Raw genomic sequence first — 26,468 nt, forward strand, 5'->3', positions numbered from 1 at the left:
TTTGAACTATTTCAATTCTGCTTTACTCACAGAGCACAGCACCTTCTTTGAAGAGGGCATGCCATGCTGGCTGGTCCTGTGCCAGTGTCTCCCATGTCATGCAATCAATTCCAAAGTTCTTCAGAGAGATCTTAAGAGTCTCCTTGTATCGCTTCTTCTGACCTCTAAATGAGTGCTTGCCTTGTGTGAATTTTCTGCAAAATAATTTTTTAGGCAAGCATACATTGGCATTCAAACAACATGGCCAGGCCATCAGAGTTGCACTCTCTGCAGTAGAGTGTGAATGCTTGACAGTTTAGTTAGAGAGAGGACCTCAGTTTCTGGTACCTTATCCTTCCAGGTGACTTTCAAATCTTCATGAGACAATTTAAATGGAAGCAATTCAGTTTCTTGGCATGGTGCTAATATACTGTCTAGGTTTCACAGGCATACAACAATGAGGTCAGGACAACAGCTCTGTAGACCTTTAGTTTGGTAGTCAGTCTAATACCTCTTTTCTCCCACACTTTCCTTTGGAGCCTCCCAAACACTGAGCTAGCTCTGGGCAGGTAAGTGGCACAGTGGACAGAGCACCATCCCTGAAGTTAGGGGAACCTGAATTCAAATTTGACCTCAGACACTTAGTAGCTGTAAGACCTTGGTCAAATCACTTAACTCCAACTGCCTTAAACAACAAATAAACTAAATTTTAAGAATACACATTTTTAGGAACTAATACTGCATTCACTATTAAAATGGAATAAAATTAAATCACAAGTTGTTTTTTCTCATCTTAAATAGTTGTGTTATGTAGAGAAGTTTCCTATATCCCCCCACCAATAAAACAACTTATCAACAGCATAAAAAAATCTGATATTATAATCATCATCACAACTGATTGTGAATTATTGTTATATGCTTCTATTTTATCCCTTCTCTACACACTAAGACTATAGTCAACTAGAGTCAAATATAGTTGCAGAAAAAGTGACAACCTGCATTAGCAGTGGGATTTTCCTTATCTAAGAGTTCCCTACACCAATGAAATCACAAGCTCAGTTCAGACAGAGACAGATAAACTTTGTCTCTCCTCCATTTCTTCCTTTCCCATCTGGCTACACTCCTTTGTACTTTAGGAACCTCATCATCTTGCAAGATTACATCACATCACATTCTTCAGTACTCTCTGCCCTTGGGACCCCTCTGGTTGGACAGTGGAGTGAAGAGCTTCTCCCAAAACCTCCATTTAGGGAGAGTGCCCAGGACAGTCACCTCTTCATTTCCTACCCAGCTGCACTCCTTTGGACTTCCACCTCATTCCTTCCCTCTTCCCCTTCTCTCCCTTCTCCTCCACACCCCATCCCTTTGCAGCTTCCTTTTGTGTGTTGTCTTCCCCCTGTAGACTATAAGTTCCTTGAGGGTAGGGACTATCTCTGTTGTATTTGTATTCCCAGCACTTAGCAAAGTACCTGGCACATAGCAGGTGCTCCATAAATGTTTACTGACAAACTGACCACAAGTCAAGGGCAATATTTTGCACAGTATGTGCTTAGCATCTGTTTGTAGTAGGGTTATCTTTGTATCCCTAGCACAGAGCCTTGTTTAATAAATCTTTACTTGGTAAAATGTATGTAATATGATATAACAGCATGACTCTGAACATTATTGCTACTTATATGGAAATAAATTATTTTGAAAGACATGATTGTATATTCTAGTAACTGACTCACTCCTCTCCATATCATCAAGAACACAAGAAATATTTCTATTTAGTCAGATAATACTGCAATATAATTGAATATATGCTCCCTAAGGGCAAAAAATGAGTCACTTTTGTATTTACATACCTAGTAAGTAGCACATGGCAAGATACTTAATAAATGTTTGTTGATAGATGATTAATAGTTCAGCCACTCCCAATTGTTAAAAAAAATGCTAATGGTATAATGTTTATTCGCCTCTTAAAGTACTTCATCTCAAAAATAAAATGTTCACTTTGATATACATTATTAGCCTTTCTGAGCACATTATCTGACTTTTTTTTTAAAGTGAATATATTAAATTGATGGACTTTTGCCATCAAAACACAAGAAATAACCTCAAGCAAACCACCTCTTTTTTTTGTTTGTTTGTTTTGGCAATGAGGGTTAAGTGACTTGCCCAGGGTCACACAGTTAGTAAGTGTCAAGTGTCTGAGGCCGGATTTGAACTCAGGTCCTCCTGATTCCAGGGCTGGTGCTCTATCCACTACACCATTCAGCTGCCCCCCAAACCACCTCTTTTAAGAAGGAATGGTTCAGGGGCAGCTAGGTGGTACAGTGGATAGAGCACCGGCCCTGGAGTCAGGATGACCTGAGTTCAAATCCAGCCTCAGACACTTGACACTTACTAGCTGTGTGACCCTGGGCAAGTCACTTAACCCCAATTGCCTCACTTTAAAAAAAAAAAAAGAAGGAATGGTTCATTTAGAGTTCTTTTAGAGAATTTATCAGTAGTAGGAAAAGCTCTATTTCTTAGTGGAACTGTATTCTACTCAACTGACAATACAGTAGGACTAGATTCAACATGAGCATTATAGATACAGACTGGTTTTAAATACTTACACCTAACCAATGCAAAAATAAATTATCCATTAGCATAATGTGTTTCCTTGGCTAATGCACTGGGGGGGGGGGGGAAGAAGAGAGAGGAGAAACTACCATGTTAATTCCCCTAAATCTTTTACGTTTCATCTTTTAAAAAATCAGTGTTTCCCTGAAGAAGATTTATTATTGTGAGAGTACTGAGTTTGTATTAGATTTCTTTGGTTTTTCAGGAATCTGTTTTCAAATCAAATTGTATTCCTTCTTAGAAATTTCTGCTCTAAGTTTCACTTTTCTTCTTTCATGCATGCATATATGTAAGCCAATGAAAAAGAAAATTAATATAATGAAAGGAGTATGTGCTTTATCTAAACATGCGACACTGAAGGAAACAAAACTTAAATGGCAAACATGAAAATTCCTCCTGATTATACAGTATATTACAGTCATAGGATTTTATAACTGGAAAGTCCCTTAGATATCATACTTATATGACTCTCTATGCTACTTTCATGGTTAAATCTATACATGTAGCCACCACAGAAGATAGAAGAGCACTGGGGCAGTGTGATGCTCCCAAAAGAATACTCAATCTGGAATCTAGGACCACTATTCTCCTGGTTGGCCATTTACTGTCTATGTGACCTTGGCAGACATTTAAAAACTGCTCTGGGCCCTGAATTTCCTTTCTCATCTGCAAAATGAGGAAGAGGCATAAGGTTTCTGAGAACCACTGCAAAGACTGTAAATACACCCCAACACGAAACTACAGCTTAGCCCATTTATAATAGCATAGCTTTATTTAATAAAAGTGTTTAAAGGAATGATTTTGAACTTCATCAAAATTTTAAGCTGGAAAAAGAAAACAAGCAACCTAGGAGCTCTTAAGATGAAACAGAGTCCGTTTTCTTAGGGTAAGGAAAAGCACAGAAACGAGGGGAGCGGAAGATCACAATGACTACATCCAAAATACGTTTGGTATTTTCTGTTTGTCAGCTATTTTTATTTCTGTTTTTATCTCTACTATAAACCCCATAAAACTTTTTAACAGCACAGAGATTTGAGAATCCCTATGAAGTGTAAAGTTTGTTTTAACAGAACAATAAATTTTTCAGTGACTGGCTTTTATCGCTTGTGTGTGCTGTTCATTTAAACACTGTACTAAAATATTAAGCTTTCTTCTGTAGTTTTTAAGAGTATTTAATACATTTGGCATTTAACATATATTTGCCTTTCTCTCTGAACCTGAAAATGCACTTGATTAGCATACCAACAGGTGTTTATAAGAATCCACAGAGACAATTAATAATTATCTTAAAATATGTCCACAGTACCATATACTATTGGTGTCATCTATAATTCCCAAGATAGGCTTACTAATCTATGGTAGATCATATACAATAAGTCATTCATCTATACAGTATCAATATACCAAAGTGAGAGCATTGCCATCACTGTAGAGATTTTTGTATAGTATTATTTTTTACAAATTGAGCTTATTTCGATATAGTCATATAGAAGTAACTAATCACACCCAATTACCATACCATGACAAGCTTTATAAGATGATGGAATAAAAAAGGGATCTTCTAATGTTACTTAGTCCATCTGCTTCCAGATAGGATCCATGTATTAATAAAAGAATATACATATTAAGCATAAGGTAGCAAGAAGAAGGAATTGGTAGCTGAAGAGATTAATAAAAGCATGAATTAATGGTAGTTTTTAAATTAAAGTCTGGTGAATAAAGTTTAAATTCACTTTTAACTGAATAGCTATATAGTACTTTTAAATCATCAGCTTTTACTATGGATAGCATCTCATTCTAATGAATAACATTTAAGATTCAATCAAAAAACATTCTGAGTGCCTAGTTCGGGAAAAGATTATAGTCCACCTTTCTACAACAATCCATTGTTAGCCCATGTGAATGATAAGCAAATTAAGGGAGAGGGGGAACCTATATAGAGGATATACAAGGTATGGTCCTTGTCTTTTACATGAGTGAACTTATATAAAATGTATTTTTTTTCTAGATGATGCCATCAACAGTGACTACAGCTTGTGTGTATATTTATATGTGGCCAAAAAGATGAAAATAAAATATCAGCAGTTTTAAAATTACACACATGTGAATGTTGTCATTTGGTTAATATCTATGGAAATTATACAAAAGTCTTTTTAAAAGTATCTGTAGGAGCAGCTAGGTGGAGCAGTAGATAAAGCACTGGCCTTGGATCCAGGAGGACCTGAGTTCAAATCCAGCTTCAGATACTTGACACTAGCTGTGTGACCCTGGGCAAGTCATTTAACCCTCATTGCCCCGACACACACACACACACACACACACACACACACACACACACACACACACACACACACACACACACACCAAATAAAAGTATCTGTAGCAATGAAGTGACCACTTACAGGTAAAATGGCAGACAAGCAGCAGGTATTATCAGACAAGAAATGGAAAAAGATAGAGTTTGAATCCTGGCTTCAACAACAACAAGCTGTGTAACTTGGAGAAAATTCCTTAACTTTTCTAAGTCTTATTTCTCATTTAAAAAATGGAGATGATAATACTTACACCACAGGGTGGGTGTGAGAATACAATGAGATAATGAATATAAAACTGCTTTATAACCATAAAATGCTATTTAATGTATACTGTTATTATTAGAATCACATGTCTTGGTCAAAAAGGGCAGCTGTATTCTTTGTGGCTTAATAAATTTGTTCTGGCATTTTAGAGCTAAATAAATGTGATCTGGTATTGTAAATGAGACAAAGACTTGGGCACTGGATAAAGTCTTCAACTTTCAGTTTTACATTTAGATGACAGTCTCTGAGATGTTGCATGTGAGCTATATTGATTTCTCCTTCCAAAGAATAAATATTTTCTTTGTCATACTTTAACAGAGAAATTAATCAGTTGTGAATGTTTTTCATTTTCTTGTGTCTCACTTGTTGTGATATACTTCATCTTTACAGTATCCATGAGCAAAAATTCATACCATAACATACGATCCTACCCTTCATTCTCATCTTCTAATCCAGCTCTCTCCCAACTTCCCTCATCCTGTGACACTCCTAAATCCTAACTCCCATTTCCTGATACCTTCTCTCATTTCATCTCACTTCCCCGACCCGGCTGCATACATACCAATCCCACATCACCTCTAAATCTGGACCCCTGTTTTACTTCTAACCCTATGCACACACAGCCTGCTTAGTTCCTATGGTTCAAATTCTCTCCCTTCCTCTATAGGCCTCACTACTATTGGGATCAGTTGAGGTTATGTCACATACAGCAATGCAGGGATAGGACACAGGGCTTGATTTGTCACCCTAGGATAGAAAGAAGCTTCGCTGACCACAAACAAGAGTAAGAATTGTCCCAAACCACTGGGGGATCTGTACAAGCTCCCTGTCTCTATGGTCATGTGCTGAACCAACATGGAGCCACAGCTCTCAGAACTCTAGATGGCAGCCTACCTTCATTCCCTTCTGGTGCTGTCTCTTAAAAGTCCAAGGCAGTATGGCAATGTAGGCCGAGATTATTCATATAATTATAAAAATAAGAATGGGAAAATATAACTCTTTAATAACTTGGGCATTGCATCAATGGAAACAAGAATGTTTTTAAGTATACTTTCTAATACTCTGTTTAGTCATGCCTTAAATTTCGCCATATTGCTCACTTTCAAAATCTAACTGAAACCAAGAATTTCAAAGTGCTTTTCTAAATTTTCTAAAATGCTTACAGTTTATAAATGGTGGGTTTGGAAAGTTTATTGAAATGCTGTTTACTGCAAAAAGTCCAATGTTTGATCAAGTTAATACAGGTTTCAATTTAAACTAAACTCAGGAAATTCACCTTCATAACATTTAACATTGTGTTTGTCTTACTAAGGTTGCGGTCTTTTAAAGGGGTAGGGGGGTGGGGGAAGGAGGTTTAAAAGTCCTTAACTTACACTCATATTTCTGTCCCAGATCTGGATGCTTCCATCCTGGCAGCCAGCTGCAATAAGCTTCCCATCTCTACTGTATGTACAAGTGGTTGGAATTACTTTTTTTCCTTGAACTGTTCTTGGTTTAAACACACTTTTGTGCTTCTTATCATTGTCCACATCCCAGGTTCGCACCGTCCTGAAAATGGAGACAGAAAGTTTCATTTACAAAAGAACAAAGCATAAAAAAAGTTCACATACACTACTCAGAAAATTTTTGAACAGTGAATTTGACATTTATTTAAAAACCAAAATTAAATGTGCAAAGCTAGAAAGGAGTGACTTTGTTTAGAAAGGAAGACTGTGTGAACATCATTATGCTGTTCCCAGTCCACTGACAAACAATTTAAGCGTGAATATAGGGGGCAGCTAGGTGGCGCAGTGGATAAAGCACTGGTCCTGAAGTCAGGAGGACCTGAGTTCAAATCCGGCCTTAGCCGCTTGACACTTACTAGCTGTGTGACCTTGGGCAAGTCACATAACCCTCATTTCCCCATCCCCCCCCAAAAGAGTGAATGTAACTCCAATGTGTTTCCAAGGTGCTTTATAGTTTATTTAACTGATTCCTGAACATAAAGTTCATTGCCTTTCTAATGGACAAAAGATGAAATTCTAATCTTATTCACCTGTCTTTTATCTCTTGTATATCAATGCCATTAAAGGTACTAGATGCAGAAAAGAAAAGAAAAGAAAAACCTGAAAAAGACCCATCATGATTTATTCCCTCCTAGTATGGTAATATAGCAGAGGATGATGACGACAACAATGACAATAATATCAATAATAATAGCAGTGGGGCGGCTAGGTGGCGCAGTGGATAGAGCACTGGCCCTGGAGTCAGAAGGACCCGAGTTCAAATTCGGCCTCAGACACTTAACACTTACTGGCTGTGTGACCCTGGGCAAGTCACTTAACCCCAATTGCCTCACCAAAAAAAAAAAAAAGCAGTTTGCATTTTATATAGCACTTTAAGGTTAGGGAAGTGCTTTAAATTTATTGTCTTCTTTTATTCTTACAATAACCCTGGAGCTCTTATGATCCCCATTTTTAAGAGATAAGGAAACTGAGGCAAACAGAGATTAAGTGATTTGCCCAGGGTCACACAGCTAGTAAGTGAGGTCATATTTGAACTCCCAGTGCTCTATCCACTATGCCACCTAGCTGTCTACATCAATCTTGTCTATAAACTGGGCCAATAACATTCATAAAGTGCTTTCTTTGAAGTCTTCAGTTGAGAGTCCCTCACAAGCATCACTATTTGGCTTCCTGAAAAGCTAAAAGAACACTGAAATGCCAAAACTAACATTTAACAACCCTAGAACCTCCATGGCACATCCGTGTCACTGGTATACAAATCAGAGGGATAGACTGTCAAAATTGGGCTAAGGGTCAGGTCAGGAGGGTGAACTGCTAGCCTTGCAAATCCACGTGTAAAATAAGAATTCACATAGAGTTTGCTGGTGACTAACCACAGTGTGATTTTACTGCTCTGATTCCCTGAATCAGTGCCCAAAAGACGGATGGTAAAGTGTGAGACCATTAGGTGTCTGTCAAAACATTTTATGTTGAAGTGCACATATTTTGAAAGCTGGAATGAAATCTGGTCTTATAAAATTAAAACTTTCATAAACAAAGATTTAAAAATAGAAGTATGATCTACCCAGGCCTTTCTGGCCACAAAATGAAAACATGGAAAAGACAAGAACAAGATACAGGTGGAATCATTGCACTGCTCCAAGCACAAATGTTTTCTGTCTTAAAGATTTGAGTGCTTTCCAGAAAAAAAAATTCAAAAAACTTCTGGCGGCATCTATTGCCTAAAAGCATCTCAGCTTTTGGCAGAAGTCAAGGAAAGCATTAATTTTATATGGAAATTGCTTAACAGCTAGTGGTTTAATTTTTCTCCAAAGACTATACAAATAATTTTGATGATGTAAGAAAGTAAAATCCATCGCCTCCCCTAGCATGACAAATGCAACCAAGAAAGCCCACAAAAAGGACTAAATACTGATAAGCAAATAAAAACTCCATTGGAACTCAGAGGGCCTAGATTCAAATCAAACACCTCTAAGGCCTCAGTGTTCCACTTTCCTCATTTATGATATGAGGGGGTTAAACTGGATGACATCTAAGGCCCTTCCATCTCTAAAGTATATGATTAGTTCCAATGAGAAAAACAGTTCAACCTTCTGTCATAGCCCATACACAGAAGTGGTGGCAAAGTCAAACAAAATCAAACTCCTCTGGAGTTCCTTTATATTTGCATGCCCCTAATGATCATCAAGATAGTGAGGAGTTGGGCAGCTAGATGGCACAGTGGATAAAGCACCGGCCCTGGAGTCAGGAGTACCTGAGTTCAAATCCAGCCTCAGACACTTAACACTTACTAGCTGTGTGACCCTGGGAAAGTCACTTAACCCCAATTGCCTCACTAAAAAAAAAAAAAATAGTGAGGAGTTCACCACTCAAAAAAAAATTTTTTTGCTTCCTCAATTCTCCATAAAAGATAGAAGAGAATAAGTTTCATTCTAATGTTTAGAAATTTGCTCATGTTTTTATTTTGACACAAGATCTTGAGATATCCAATCAAGGCCTCTGAAGCCTTATAAAGAGAATTGATAAAAAATTAGAATTTGATGAAGGATCCAGATAATATACATACATTCAATGATATATTAACTCCTTTTAAAAATTAATAACTAAAATGGTCCCTGGAGAAGAGTTTATCAAAGAAACAGGTGAAGGACATTAATTTTTTAAAAGTATAATGACAGAAATTTTCTAATTTTATATTCATGTATGTGAGAAAATAATGGGATTTGGCAGACGCACAGGGGCCCCACCTGGAGACTGATTTGGAATTGATTGAATTGGGTAAGACTGACTGAGAACCTACTTAAGGTTGATTAAATGTAGACCACACCTGGCCAGCCCTGGGTGGGGTGTTGTTCTCAGAAGCTAAGGACTTTGAACTCAGCAATGACCACCCAGAGGTCCAGCGAACCAATCTAGCCAATCGACTTGAAGGACGATTGCCCTTCCAGGGCAGGGAGACAGGAAGTAGGAAGTGAGGCTGGCTCCCTAGCTTTATCTCTTTTGTTCCAAAACCTCGTGTTGGTGGCTGAGGAGAAGGAGAAGAAGGAGTCCAAGGAGTCCAGTCTTAACCCTAGGGAAGATAGGTTTCTTTTCTTAATTTTCTGAACTCCACATGTTCTCTCTTTACTAATCTCTAATATAGTTTAATAAATGCTTAATGCCTGAACTTTTGCTGAAGCTTCTAATTTATAAGTAAATCCTAGCTAGTTTACCCACACCCCACCCCACCCCACCCCCCACACACACTGGGAGCAGACGTTAGATTTTAAACGTCACATGTACCAACTTCTCCCTTTCTCTTCAAGGACCTGTGATTTTACTATGTGTATGATCCCCTCCATGAACACAGAGAAACTTCTCAAGAGTTGCTGCTATTAAAGAAATTCATCTCCTACTGGCCAACGTAGGGGCAAAATCCAAATTTAGCTAGAGTGTTCTGTGTGTGGCATTCCTTTGCTCATGCAATATTCAAAATTTTTCCATCCTGGCTGGGCCTGCTAGAGGACCCAAAAATGGTGAAGATGGTCATGAAGAATCCAAGGCCAAGGCCACCTCTATGACACAAGAGACATAAAAGTGGGTCCACGATAGCCCACCAATTTTCCTCTCTCACAAAAATCCCACGATGTCAGAATGAATATCCTATGATCCATATCTCTCATAGAGCTGACAAAAAAGACACAAAAGACTTCTAATCCTGTCGGACTTAAAGGAAGCCAAGGAGGGCAATGGTTTGAGTGGAAGAGGGAGAGCATTCCAGGCATGCGGGCCAGTCAAAGAGAATGCCCGGAATTGAGAAAGAGAGTGTCTTGTTTGTGGAATAGCAAACTGTCACTGGATCCGACTCTATGGGGCTGAAGGAGTAAGGTGAGAGAATTCTGGAAAGGTAGGAGACTAGGTTATAAAGGGCTTTGAGTGCCAAACAAACCATGCTGTAGTTAATCCTATAGGGAAGAGCTAACAGTAAACTCAATGAGTTAACAGTATATAATGACAATCAAAAAATGAGGTATTAGATAGCATTAGTAAAAATATAGTATATATAATGTGGAGTCATAGTTTAAAATCAACACTAGCAAACATGTACAAGATTTTGAATGACCAGGGTGGTGAGGAGATTTTAAACTAAGGAATAGGGAAGAGAAGGGAATGAGGAGGAAAATATGGGAGAGAAATGAGACATCTGTCTTCAAATACCTGAAGGGGTATTGCATAGGGGAAAGATGACAAGTTCTGAGTTGCCAGGAGAATTAGGAACAATGCATAAGCTAAAGGGAAAAGATTTTGGCTCAAAATATTTTTTTAAAAAACATCTTCCCCTAAATATGCAGCTATCCAAAAGTGGAATAAGCTGCTTTGTTTGAAAATGTTTCCTTTACTAAAAATATTCAATTTAACAAAACTCAAAAATTCAATTTAACAATGCCTTATTAAATACCTATTATGTGCTATACACAGGGCTAAGTACTGAGGACAAACACAAAAACAAAAGAAGCCCTTGCCTTCAAGGAGTCTATTGGAGAAAAACAACAAGGACATCAAAAATAAAATATAAAATATAAACACAATTTTCAGGGGGAAGGTACAAACAATATGATTATGATGTGGTCCCTGTAAAAGGTGGAGAAAGTCAGGGATTCAATGAGGCAAAGGAAATGAGGAGAGAGTTGTGGCTGGCCTAGGAGACAGCCTGTGCAAAGGCACAGAGGAAAGAGCTGGAGCCTCCTGCATAAGGAAGAGCAAAAGAACTAGTTTGGCTGAAAAATAAGCCTATGAGGGAGATGTGTAACATGCAATAAGCATGAAAAGACAAGCCAGAATGAGACTGTGATGGCTTTAAAAGTCAAACAGGAGTTTGTCTTTTATCCTAACAGCATGAGAGGGCCACTGAAGCTTCTTGAATTATAAGAGTGGCACAGCCAGACCTGTGTGAAGTACAGATTGGAGAGAAGAGAGACTTGAGGCAGAGAAATCATTTAGGAAGCTACTGCAATAGTCTAGGCCAAAGCATCATAAACTGTGGGTAGCAACCCCATATAGGGGGTTTTAAAACTGACTTGATATGAAGGGAGAAGGGAGAAGGAATTTTTGAGGATGACTGACATTATGAACCTAGGTGATTAGAAGAATGATGGTGCCTTCAAAAAGAAATAAGCAAATTAGGAAAAGAAGGGGAAAAAGAAAAGAGTTTTGTAGAGTTTGAGATGGCTACAAGGAGTCTGGTCGGAAATGTCCAATAGGCAGCTGGCAATGCAGGACTGGAGATCAGGGAACTAGGGATGAATGAGGAAATGAGTCACAGAGAGAGATGTTAGGTGAATCCATGGGAACTGATGAAAGCATCAAAAACAGAATACAAAGAGGGCAAGACAGAGACAGCACTTATTGAGAATCCTGCAGAAGAAATACATGGAATTGGGGGCAGCTAGGTGGTGCAGTGGATAAATCACCAGCCCTGGATTCAGGAGGACCTGAGTTCAAATCCGGCCTCAGACACTTGACGCAAGTCACTTAACCCTCATTGCTCCCAACAAAAAACAAAAAACAAACAAAATACATGGAATGGATGACCTCTAAGATTCCTTCCAACTGGGAGATGGTATTTTGAAGTGCTTTGTTTCTACAATCAACCACTTGACTCTTCAATCCATGCAGAGAGGTATAATGGGTCAAGGGACAACTCCACATGGTCCACTCTTCCCTTACTAGCCAGTTCTTGATTTTTAAAATATTTTTATTATGCAGAGAAGCAAAAAGGAAACATGAGAATTTGACCTTCAAAAGAAAAGAAAAATGCAAAAGAGATGAAATTGCTCATAAATAACTGTTTAGAACAATTTATAACCCAACTTCATAGATATGTTATTACTGAATAATATTTCTGCACAAAGCTATAAAACTGAATTCATGTATGAGTTAGGCTGTCTAGTAAGTTGATCACAGTTAGGAAGCACAGGGTAAGACTGATGAAATAAGTCCTCCATTAATCAGGACCTGATAGCTTTGTCCTGTCCCATGAGGGTTTATTTGGGCCTTTTAGGAAATTTTCTTATAATCTAGCTTTCTGAGAAATTACTATATTGAAGGATCCTTGGATCAAAGTATCTCCAGTGAAATTCAATCAAACGACTTTTAAACAGTAGATTCCACATCTGCAAAGCAGATTCTTTTTTTTTTCTTTTAAAGCACCAAAGAGTGATTCAAAACCAAGTTGAAAATGAGATAAATACTCTTTTGGAGAGGCAACAGGAAAGTTACATAAGGATTGAGAAGTTAAATAGTACTTAATCAAGCAAAATAATGAGGACAATATTAAATTTAAAGTGTACCAGGAAAGTAGCATATTTTAATAGTTCTCATTAAAAACTTTTGAGAAAAGAATGCTTCCAAGAATAAAAGAACATTAGAACTAGAACATATATTGCATAAACCTTATATCATCCGGTTCAATCCTCTCAATACACAGACGGTGAAACTGAGGCCCAGAAAATTAATAGCAGGGCCAAGACAAGAAACTGCACCTCCCAATAAGTGGCCCAAAGTTCTATGCATAATGATATGATACCTTTACTCAAAGGATTATCCATAAAGATTAAGGTATACTGAAATCCACCAACTTGAAGATAAACTCAGAAACTGAACTCAAATGGAGACAAACCATAAAATCCATTGCTATCCATGTACAACATATTTCTCTTACACTTTATAGAGTATTGTATGTCTATGTGTATACCTTTATGTGTGTACATATATGTACATGTACATACATATCTTCATAAGTATACATGTGTGTTATTACTGTTTATGTATATACACATCTTTCACTGAGGAAGTACATTTTCTCAACAATCATCTACAGTTTAACATTTTGTGGCCCACTAAAATGAGAACTCATGATAACCAAATACAGGAAACTTTCAACAACAAAAATTAATTTTTCTTTTTACCCATGAAACACTAGATTAAAAAAATAACGATAATACTTTCCTTGGAGAAAAAGATTCCTACATTTTAGGTTATCTTTAAAGCTAAAAGGAAGTACAATTAAATATTATTTTTTACCTTGTATACTTAAAAGGAAAATGACCCTTACTCAATAATTTTCCAGAAATCAGCAGCAAAGTGTCAAAGGCTCTTTTATTTCTTTCTCACTGCACCACAAGCAGTGATTCAGTGTTGCAGCAAGTAAGTACAAAGACAGGAGCACACAGGCTCCTTTTATCCTATTCCCCTAACACATATTAAGTCCCTCCCTCGTTTGACATTGGCTGGTTACTAGAGTTACAATTTGACACCAAAATCTAGCTAATCAAAGGGCGCATTTAGAAAACACGTTTACATAATTATTCAGTGTCTTAATATCCAATCAATTGAGAGTATTTCTCAATCCATTGGTTTTACACATCCTCCTTCCATCTACGTCCTCCTCCGCTCAGATTGTTTCATGCCACCAAATTATACTTTAGCCAAGCTAGAGTCTCTAAACTTAAACCTCTTGCTTTTTGAGAGGAGTCCAATGCCTATTCTCACAATACTCCTTAGTGCTGAATTGTTTTGCAGATCAGATTACAAAGTAATGTGATTACAGAGGAAAAGAAAATAATTGTTCAAAAACGAGTTTTTTGTTCCACACTCTCCTTGTTCCATTATATAGCCCTGTCTTCACAGCAAGCTGTGAAGCAGATGGCATATATGTTAAGTACCCTATCTTACAGATGGAGAAACTAAAAGCTAAGAAAGGTAATGACTCATACATGGAAGTTGGAAGAGTAGGAGGGAACCTGAACCCAAGTCTTCTGATTCTACATGCCAGGCACTTTACACTGCCCACATATCACCACCTCTAATTATGATTATAAAGAAGGAAGAATTTTTAAATATTTCATTTTATTTTCATAGATGCCATCTGTTTTTACATCACATACACTTCTAAATGCATCCTTAACCATTCTCCTACCTGACAAACCATTCTCTATAATAAATATTTTAAAAGAAACAGAAAAAAAAAAGTAGCTCAGGAAAATTAACCAGCACACCCAACAGGTCTGAGAAGTATATTTAATATTCCACACCCATAATTCTCCAAATCTGCAATGAAGAAGGGGAAGTACAATTTCTCAACCTTAATCGAGGGCCAAACTTGTTCATTCTAAATAGTCTCATTTTTAGTGTTCTTTCCACGTAACATTACTAGAATTATTCTGCATGTTGTTTTCCTTATCTCAAAATTCTTAATGTCCAATGGTATAGTAGTATGTGCCAAAATTTCTACAGCCATTCCCAATGGCTTAAAAACACTGACTTTGTTTCCAGTTCTGTTACCCCCCAAAATGTTATGAATATTTTGATATATATGGGACCTTTTGTTTTGTCTTTGATCCTTTGGAGTATATGACTAGCAGTGAGATTTCTGGGTCAAAGAGCAAAGATATTTTATTCAAAATTTTTGGAAAAACACATTTTTAAAGTACACTGTACAAGTAAAGAATTATCACCATGCCACCTCACAGCCACCCTTGAGCAACCTTTCATAGTTTCATTGATTTAGAGCTGAATAGGACCTCATAGTACATCTAGTCAGATCCTCCCCCCACACCCTTTTCTTTTTTTTTTAACAGATGAAGAAACTAAGGCTCAGGGAAGTTAAATAATTTGCCCAAGGTCACACAGGTAACTGTCAGAGGTCAAGATGTCCAAAATGCTGTTGGTGATGTGGTACTAAAGTAGAGGAGACCAAGGTTGACAACAGGGATCTGAGAGTCATTAAAATAGCCTAGGAGATGATGAGATCACAAAGTTAAATAGTATAAAGGGAAAATAAAAGAGAACCCAGCACACAATCTTTGGGGATGTCCAGTGCTTTGAGGTGACATGAATGAAGATCCAGCAAAGCAAAGAGGGAAAGAATGGTCAGAAAGGCAGAAGGAAAACCAGAACAGAAAAGTGATATAAACACCTAGAGAGAAGAGATTATCCAGGAGGAAAATCCGTAGGTATGGGTAATCACCAACATAAATGTCAAATATGTAGAATAACATTACCTGTGTGTATATTTATGTCCAACATTTTATATTATTTAATAAAAAAGGTTCCGTTACTGCTAACTGAGTAAACCATTCTTTGACTATTTTACCAGGGACACAGATCACAAATTAGTCTAGAACAACTGTCATTTTATTTACTCAAACTATAACTCACTTCATGTGAATGCACCCAAAAGAATATCTCTAAGGAGGTAAGTAAAAGAAAGTTTCCTTCTGTACCAAAAATACACTGAGCAGCACTTTTTGTGAAAGAAAGTGGGCCACAAGTGAGTGGTTTAACAGAAGATAGTTCAGTGTACCTGGACTCAGGAAGACCTGAGAGTTCAAATATAGCCTCAGAAATTTACTAGTTCTGTGACCTAAGGCAAGTTACCTAAGACAGCCTTAATTTCCTCATCTGCAAAATTAAGATAATATTTGTAAAATGCTTTGTAAAACTCAAAATGTTATATAAATTTTATTCTAACAAACTCTGCTAGTAGTAGTAATAATAATGGTAATAGCTAACATTTGTATAAAGTTTGTTATGTGTTAAGCACTTTACAATTATATCATTTGATCCTCACAACAATCCTAAGAAGTAGATGCTATTATTCTCTTAATTTTGCAGATGGGAAAACTAAGGCAGGCTTAAGTGACTTGTCCAAGGTCACAGAGCTAGTAAGTTCCTGAGGCTATATTTAAACTCACCTCTTCCTAATTCCAAGCCCAAAGTTCTATCTACCGTCCAGCCTAACTGCTTCCATAACATGAAAGTAATGCAGTATCTTTGTACTGTAAGAAGCAATGAATGAGAAATTCAGAGAAACACTGGAAAATGTATATGAGGTGATTTAAGACAAAGAAATCTGAACCATTAAAATTATATTTATACAATGATTATATTACTGTAAATGAAAATAATATTTAAAAACAAATAAACTGAGATAAAAGGCCTTTACCAATACTAGTTACCAAGGATAAATAAAGAAACACACCTCCCTCCACAAATGAGGATTAAGCTATCAGATGTAATTACCGTGCTGTAATTCACTTAACTACTTTTTCTTTTTGACAAAGGACGGTTTTATTGGTTGGAGGCAGAAGGAGAAAGGTTGACATCAGGAAATGTCAGTGATATTTTTTAAAAGTCATTAATGAAACTAAAAAAAAAATGAGAACCTTAGTTATCTTTTGCCAAATTTTCAAGATTCTCTATTTTAAGTAGGAATAATAAAATAGGGTAATTTTAGAATCCATCATGGATAATTTAAGTAAGGACAAAAATTTACGTCTGCTGAAGATGATCAATCTTCACATAAATTCCCAAATATAGTTAATATCCAAGTAAAGTAGGCAATTTCTGTCAAAATGATTTAAATGTTTTATATACCTGGGGCCCAGTAAAATCTCATATTTGCGATCTTGGAAGATATCAGTAGGTTTAAGCTTTGGAAATAGGTTATGGCATACATTCTAACTACCACAGTATATACGGTATCATTCTGGCAAGAGAAACTAAATTATTTAGTGAAGTTGAATTAGTATGAAAGAATATGATCTAAATTTTTAAACTTTGAGTTATTTATTTACTGAGTCAAAAGAAAGACATTTCTTAACTTTTAGAATTAAAAAAATAATTGCTGTTCAAAACCTTTCTAAACATCCTCCTTTGTTGTTTGATTATAGCCAGAAGGTGGTTATGCCAGGGAAGTGCAAACTCTTAAAATTTCTTTGGAAAGACTTCATGTGTGGAGCAAATGGAGGACACATCCTGGCTATTACCCAATGGCCAGTCTAGCCAAGTTCGGGAACTTAACTACAGGTTCATTGCAGGATGATGAGTTTGTGGTCACAGCAATTCTAGGATACTGTCTGTAAAATCATGGAAGAGTTCCTATCCGAGTGTACAGGGGAGTATCCAAACCAATAAAAATCACACATGATTGAAACATAGTAAAGGTGTTCAGCTTAGAAACTATGAATGCAATGGTACATTACGGAAATGGCCTAACAGCTTAGGTCTTTTGGAGGAATGTATAAATGAGCACATGCACGTGAATGTTCAAGAATTTAACTCCTGGGTTTCAGTTGTCAACATTTTTAAAAGGTCAAAACTACAAATTTACAATCATAGACAGTTAATGTTTACTTGTCACTGACAAATGCGCAAGTCTCTTAACCATTTTGAATCTGTTTCATCCTTTATGAAATAAGACTATCATCATTATCTGCCTTACAAGGTTGTTGTAAAGATCAAATGAGATGTAAGATAAAGCATATGAAATACCTTATAAACCCTTAAATGCTATATAAACACAAATTATTATTATTCCTGAGGAATGCAACGAATCACTTACTTAAAAATTAATTAATTAATTAGTTAGTTAAAAAAAAAATAATCACTTACTTATAAATGAATTTGTCCTTCACTGGTAGCACTAAAAATCTGAAACATAGCTTTAAGACCATAATGTGTCAAGAGCCAACTGAATGGAAATGTGTTGTAGCTGTCGTGTGTGAAGCACATGGGACACCAAAGGGGTTGTACTGTTTGCCAAATACGGAAAGAAAAAAAAAATAATGTAAGCCAAAGAAGCTTTCCATAGTTGTCTGGCAATACAGCTTCTAAATAAACTATCTTAATTCAATTCATATGTTCAAGGGTGGATAATTTAAAGCAGGATGTGTTTAAGAAAAAAACATTAAGCCAATTCATTAGGTAGATAAAAAGCATAAACCAGCACCTACTGAGGAGGGCAAGGGAGGGAATCACACAAACATAGATATCAAGAACAAGCAAAACCCAAAACTATAAATAAAAATGTTCATACTTTCAAAAATAAATAAATAAATGAAATTTGAAGAAAGAAAGAAAGAAAGAAAGAAAGGAAGGAAGGAAGGAAGGAAGGAAGGAAGGAAGGAAGGAAGGAAGGAAGGAAGGAAGGAAGGAAGGAAGGAAGGAAGGAAGGAAGGAAGGAAGAAAGAAAGAAAGAAAGAAAGAAAGAAAGAAAGAAAGAAAGAAAGAAAGAAAGAAAGAAAGAAAGAAAGAAAGAAAGAAAGAAAGAAAGAAAGAAAGAAAGAAAAGAACAAGCAGAATGGTATAATGAATAAAGAGAACAAAACTTGAAATCAAAAGATTGTATTCCAAAAGCTGAATCAGACTTACTTAATCACAGGCCTAACTTACCCTATACTAGCCTCATCTTCCTCATCTATAAGATGAAGTAAAAATATTTGCACTAACTGTATAAACAAGTATTAATGTGAGGAAAGCATTTTCCAAACCTTAAATCACTATCTTAATGTGATTTTTAAAATTTTTTGTATGAGGGGACAGGAGAGGGGTCAATTGACCCAATTAATGAATTACCACATCCCACTTAAAGTAAAATGACAAAATGCTATTCCAATAATACAACAATACCTTTACCAGATTAGAATACTTCTCAATGGAAATAATTAATCATAGGCCTGAGGTTCTTAAAATCATTTTTGGGAATCATGGGAAACCTCTGGCAGTCTGGAGAAGTCTATGGACTCCTTTTCAGATAACATTTTTAAACACATGAAACAAAATAACACAGTATTACAAAGGAAACCCATTATATGAAAATAGTTATCAAAAATTTTAAAAATAAATCCATAAATTCTAGATTAAGAAACTCTATTTCACACTGAGTACAAAAAAGTCACTGATAATTTAGATGTCCCTGAAAGCCACTGGATGAATGAGGATGACGCTGAACAGGAAGTATGTTCATATTGGTTGAGGAAACTTGGTCACACCCTGTAGTACACAACTTATTCAGAAACAAACTCATTATTGTACCCCAAGCCCTTTTCTCCTCCTAATTTTCCCATTATTGTCAGGGTACCACCATCCTCCCAGCCAAAAGGACTCACAATTTAGGTGTCACTCTCAACTTTTTACTCTCTCATCCTTCATAAGTCCAATCAATTCTATCATACTATCTATTGCATATGGCCCCTTCTCTCCTTTGATTCTGCCACCACCTATGTCAGCACAGGCCCTCATAATCTCGCCCCTGGATTATTTTATTAGCTTGCTAGTTGGGTCTCCCAGCTTCAATTCTTCCCACTCCGGACTATAACATTCAACTGTCAAACTGATCTTCCTAAACTGTAGGTCTGTCATTGTATCCACTTTTAGGTCAGTTTTCTTAAACCATTGTGGGACTAAAAGGCAAGTTGCGAGCCAGGAGGGCAGGGGCTTCTTGAGTTACATCTTGTACATGTTTTCCTCCTTCCTCACCCACCTTGACTAGAGAAAGCCTTAGTGAACTTCAAAAGTCAGGACGTTTGTGGAATTCCCCCAGGATTACTGCAGTAGCCCACATCCCTGACAGTGTTTCTGAGGACAAAGACTACTCAATGAGGAAAGATATACTGAAGGCTCTACAAGGAGCCTAGCAAAAGAGCTGAACCATAGCTAAGGGTTACTTTATGAGTACCCAGAGCAAAGGAGACAAAAGGACTATGAACAAACAGGAGTGATGAGTTACCCCTTTGCACTACATGGGCCTTAAATCTGAGCCCACTTCTCCCTAAACTATGTTAGTGACTGGGAAAATGTGGTACAGACTTGAGGGGAGGGTTGTTTTATACCACTTATTCTTATTATACCAGTTGAGTAAAGGCCCTTATTCTAACAAAAGCTAATTAATTTCTGGCTGACTAATTGATATCAACTCATAATCATGGGGGAAGGCATACCTTCAGGGGCATTTAAGCATTAGAAAAGCACCCCCAATCCCTCAAGAACACTGAGGAGAAATCAGTAGCCTAGCTCTGCCTGTGCAAGTAGGGGATGGAAAAGTAGTTTTTAGAATATTTACAACAGGGGCAGCTAGGTGGCACAGTGGATAGAGCACTGGCCCTGGAGTCAGGAGTACCTGAGTTCAAATCCGGCCTCAGACACTTGACACTTACTAGCTCTGTGACCCTGGGCAAGTCACTTAACCCCAATTGCCACCTACTTGCACCCACAACAACTTATTTTTATATGGAACAATTCCATACACAAAACAAGGTCACTCATTCCATCTTTATTTATTGTGTTGGTGCAAACACGAATGTTGAGGACCTGTATGTGTAAGAAAAAATGGAGAAGCTATGTGTAATCATAAATATTACAAAATAAATTTCAGTAGATTTTAGAAATACATGCAATGAAAATATTTTCTTAAGAAAGGAAAAAACAGGGGCAGCTAGGTGGCACAGTGGATAAAGCACCGGCCCTGGATTCAGGAGTACCTGAGTTCAAATCCGGCTCAGACACTTGACACTTACCAGCTGTGTGACCCTGGGCAAGTCACTTAACCCCAATTGCCTCACCAAAATCAATCAATCAATCAATCAATCAATCAACCAATCTGCATAGTAGATTCTAGTAATTCCTTTTATTCTGCCATTATTGTGATTTCACTTTGTTCATTGGCTATTTCATTGACTTGATTTTCTGCCCTTTTCAATCAGGTTTGCTAAAGGCTTATCGATTTGGTTTTCACCAGCTTTTAGTTGTGATTATCATTTTTGTAATATTTATGCTTTCTAATTTACCAAATTCTCATCTAATTTTCAATATTTCTCTTCTTTTATGTTTTTTTGGGGGTTGGCTTTCTAATTTTTTTAATGAATATTCAGTTCATTTATCTCCTTTTCTATTTTTTTAAAAAAGTTATTATTTTTCCCTTTGGGGGCATTTTTGCTGCATCTGATACGTTGCTTCATCATTATTATTTTCTTTCACATAATTGTTCATTGTTCCTTAACCTACTCTTTGTTAAGTCTCATTTGAATTGGTCTTCTGTGTGTGATCCCTAAACTGATTACTATTTTTTCAATTATGAACTATAAAAGATGTTTAGTATTTCTGCCTTTTTACACTGTTATATTTCTGTGCCTTAATAGTCAATTTTCACAAAGTTCCATGTGGTATTGAGAAAAATTTATATTCTTTAGCAGTCCCATTTAAAAGATACCAAAAGTCTTTTAGCTATAGTTTCTATACAGCCATATGGCTTTTAGCTATAATTTCTATGGAGAGTGGTGGTACAATAGAGAGAGCATAGGGTCTAGAGTCAGGAGGACTTCAAATCTAGCTTCAGAAATTCACTAATGGGGCAAGTCACTTAACTTTGTCTGTAGCATCTAGTTTTTGTAAAGAGTCTAGTACAAAGGAGGTACCTAATGTTTCCTTCCTTTTCTTCACAATTTGTTCAATTCTATATTTCCCCTTTTCTCTTTCTGTTAGATTTGTCCAAAACTGAGAGAGGGGCATTAAAATCTCTAACTATTATTTTGGTGTGGTAGTCTTCTTCTCCTTCTCCTTCTCCTTCTCCTTCTTCTTTTTTGGTGGGGCAATAAGGGTTAAGTGACTTGCCTAGGGTCACATAACTGGTAAGTGTTAAGTGTCTGAGGCCGGATTTGAACTCAGGTCCTCCTGAATCCAGGGCCAGTGCTTTATCCACTATGACACCTAGCTGACCCCACCTTCCTCTTGTAATTCAGTTATTTTTTCCCTTTATGAATTTAGATGCTAAGATATTTGGAAAATATAATTTAATATTGATATTAATTTCTTGTCTATGATTTCTTTCGTCATAATGTAGTTTCTTTATTTATCACTACAGGCATTGTGAATTTCTATTTTTGCTTTGTCTAACAGCATGATGACAGCGCCTGCTTTCCTGGATTCATCTGATATATAGTAAACTCTATTCTAGCCTCTCATTTTTATTCTGTGTATATCTTTGCTTTTATTTGGTGTGTATCTTGTAAGCAACAGATTGTGGGCTTTTGTTTTCTTAATCTGCCTATTGCTCTCTTTTGCTTTATTATGTTGTTTAATTTATTCACATTTAAAATTGTAAGGATTAAATTTATATCTTCCTCCATTTGTCTCTAATATTGCATTCCCTTAATTAGAATTGCTTTTTGTTCTTCCTCTGTTTTAAAAAAAATGCTTTATCTCTTCAGTTATTTTTGCTTAATCTAATTTAAGGTAACCCTATTCCCACTGAGAAGTCACTTTCAAGCTCCTCCCTCTGACTCCAACCCTGGCATTTCTTCCCCTGATTTTAGAGTTGTACTTTCTTAATTCCTTTTCTCTGTCTTTGCTTTATATAGTTATCTAAACAAATTATTTTCCCCTCAATTAATTTAAACCCTCTTTTCCTCTTCTCCCCTTTAACTTCTTTTATATGTTAGGGGTTTATTTTCCATTTCATTTTTATTTCATTTTTCATTTTTATTGCCTTTTTCCTAAAATGTATTTCTTTCCTTGTTCTCTTTATTATCTTTCTTTTTCTCCTAATCTAAACTTTTATTCTGATTCATGATTCAATTATTTATTCTATCTCTGTAATCCTCATGGAATTAAAGTTTCTGAAATGCCTATTTTGAAGGTTCTCTCCAAAAGAATTTCTATGTCATTGCTTGTAGATCTTGCCTCACCCTCTTTTTTGCCGTGTTTGGGTCCAGTTGAAGCATAATATATTTTGCTCCAACCCCTTATTTCCCTTTTAAAGTTCTTTTCAAAGTGACCAGGCTTCATTTGTTTTACTTATGAATAATTCCTACCTTAATACACCCACCCTTTTCCAGTGTCCTTTCCCTTCTTCATGTTCTTATCTATATTCCTATAGAACCAAATTTCTACACCAAACTCTGTGTGTGTGTGATATGCCCTCTTTTGACCCCTTTAGATGAAAGTAAAGTTCAAGTGACACTTGCCCCCTTCATATATTCCATATCTGCATGTAGTTAATATACTTAATAACCTGATCATGAGTGTTTACGAGTTCCTCCATCTTTTCTCTCATTTTGACAATGTATCATCTCCCCCCTTTTCTTTTTTCTTAAAACGTAACAAAATTATTTATAGGTCTTCTGTCTCAACTGACTACCTCTACAACGCCTTATGACATTAGGATTCTTAGAGGACCCTTTTAACACCTTACCCCATTTTTGTAAATAGTTAATCCTTACAAAGCCCCTTTCAATTGTTCGCCTGTGGTTTCCTTTTTTATTTTTCTCTGGACTCCCATATTTGTTTTCAAAGTGCCTTTTCAGCTGGTTTTCTTTGTCATCAAGAATATTTGAAAACACTCTTTCACTGAAGATCCATTTCTTTTTCTTGTAATATTATATTCAGTTTTGCTAGCTAAGTCATTCTTAGTTGGAATCTTTTGTCTTTTTGCCTTTTAGAGTATCTCATCCACAGTAACAATTCCATTATGGTGACGGCTGCTAAATCTTGTGCTTTACTGATTGTGGTTCCTCAATATTTTAATTCTTTCTTTCTGGCTGTCTGTACTAGTTTTTTCTTTTCTCTAGAAGCTCTAAATTTTGTCAATTTCATTTCTAGGAATTTTCATAATGGAATTCCTTTCAGAAGGTGATTGGTGAATTCTATTTTCATATTGTCTTCTTGCTCTAATATTTCTGTGCAATTTTAATGATTTCTTGGAATATAATATTCAAGTTTTTAAGTGATCTCTTTGATTTGTTTTTCAGTTGAATTGGTTTGTGGTGGCTTTTTTTTTAGATATGAGAATTTTACATTTTAGTCTATTTTGTCATTCCTTTGATTTTGTTTTTAATTCTTGTTGTTTCCTGGACTCATTAGTTTCCATTTGCTTCATCCTTATTGGAGGAAGGGAAAGGCTCGGTGTTTTATATATTTTTAATGTTGATTTTGTTTCATTTAAATTGTTGGTTTTGCTGGAATCCCATTGGACAAAATAGTTTCTAACAATATCTCTTATCTTCATTTGTTGTGGATTCTTCTTTTGCCTTCTTATTCTTTTAAATCAAATTTGGCTATTGGTTTATCACCCCTTCCTCCCCAACTTCCAAGTTTCATTTATGAATTCAGTGGGGTATTTTGTTCTCAAATTTTTTCATTTCTTCTTTAATTTTCAGGATTTCTATTTAGAGTTTAACTGGGTTTTTTAATTTGTTGGTTTACTAATTATTCTTTGAATTCTCAATTCACTAAGCTGTTCTCTTTTTGTTAATAAAAGTGTTTCGAAAGATACATTTTCTCCTGTGAACTGCTTTGGCTGCATCCCAAAAGTTTTGGAATTTTGGGAAAGTTGTATCTCTTTGTTGTAATTTTTAATGAAATTATCTGCCACTTTAATGATTTGTTCTTTGAGCCAACAATTCCTTAGGATTAAGTTATTTAGTCTCCAGTTGCTTTTAATACTATTTTAGTACATTTTTACTTAAAATTCTTATTGCATTGTGATCAGGAAAGAGTGTATAACAGTTCTGCTTTTCTGAATTTGTGAGGTTTTTATGTAGGAAGGCATGGTCAATTTTCATAAAGGTTCAATATGCAACTGTGAACAGATATATATTTATTTACATTCAGTAATCATCAGAGGACTAACATATCTAATTTTCTGAAATTCTATTCAGATTCTTAAATTATTTTTTTCATTAAGTTTATCTAGGTCTAACAAGTATAAATTGAGATCCTCACTATTATAGTTTTACTGTCTATCATTTCTTGTAAGTCCTTACTATTTCCTTTAAGTATTTAGAAGCTATGCCTAATGATATATACACATTTAGTTTTGAAATCAATTTATTGTCTGTTACCTTTCAACAAAATGTTGATTGGCTCCTTTTGTCTATTTTAATTGCCTGTTTTTTCTGTTGTCTTGTCTAACATTATAATTGCTGCCTCTGCTGTTTTATATCCAGCTGAAACACATTCCTGTGGGATGACATTGCTAGTGAACCTGCAGTGGGTACAACTACTCTGGCACGTGATTTGGAATGATACTCAAAAAATTACTAAACAGTGAGAGCCCTTTGACCCAGCTATTCCACTACTAAGTATATGCCCAAAATAGATTAAATAAAGAAGAAAAGGTCTTTTATAAACAAGAATATTATAGTAGTTCTTTAGTGGTGGCATAAAACTTAGAAACTAATGGGATGTCCAACAATTGAGGAACTGCTAAATAAAATGTGGTAGATGAGTATGATGGCTATTAAGAAACAAGGAACTTGATGATTTCAAAAAGTCCTGGAAAATATATTTAGACAAAGATTTAAAGAAAGATATGGATGGATGGATAGATGGATGAGTAGGTGGATGGATGGATGGAGATAACTACTAGTTACATATCTGTCTATGCATCTATCTACCCATCTATCTTTCTATCTAATGAGATAAGCAGGACCAGAAGAATAATTTATACCATAACATCAAAATAATAAAGATGAACAACTTTGATAAGTTCTATAAATTAAAGAATGAAGTGAACAGAATTAGAACAATTTATAGAATAAGAACATCACAAAAGCAAACTTTGAAAACTTTAAGAAATGATAAGTACAGTGGTCTTTTATGACTCTAGAGGACTGATGATGAAATATACTATCTATGGAGAGAAAATGGATTTCTGTTGATCAAAAAAGTAGAATGGGGAGTGCTAGAGATGTGGAATTGTGCATGCACTTTCAGATGAGGTTTTAGTTTCACTCAACTGTTTTGCTTTGTTACAAGAGTCCTCTAAGGAAATGGGAATGAACTGTAAATATGAAAATCTGTAATCTGTAAATATGTAAATAACAAAAACAAAATACCAAAAAAAGTAAATACCAACACCCCCAGAACAATTCTCTAGAAATTATCTCCCACTTTGAATAAGAATATTCCTTAAAACCTTTCACACAAAAGGTATCTATGGTGTCAGAAGTTTTGAACCATTGAGGCTAGAAACAGAAAA

The 26,468-nt window shown here is 35.9% G+C and overlaps 1 protein-coding gene across 1 annotated transcript in view; it reads right to left on the reverse strand.

Annotated features, from left to right (window-relative positions):
- Positions 1 to 26,468, reverse strand: part of WDR70 (WD repeat domain 70) — a 326,112-nt gene that overhangs the window by 150,522 nt on the left and 149,122 nt on the right. Inside the window, exon 10 of the mRNA XM_043979740.1 lies at positions 6,542 to 6,716. Within this exon, the coding sequence (XP_043835675.1) occupies positions 6,542 to 6,716 (175 nt within the window). The remainder of the gene's footprint in view (positions 1 to 6,541; positions 6,717 to 26,468) is intronic.

Source organism: Dromiciops gliroides, chromosome 1 (assembly GCF_019393635.1).
Source record: "Dromiciops gliroides isolate mDroGli1 chromosome 1, mDroGli1.pri, whole genome shotgun sequence".
Taxonomy (NCBI): Eukaryota; Metazoa; Chordata; class Mammalia; order Microbiotheria; family Microbiotheriidae; genus Dromiciops; species Dromiciops gliroides.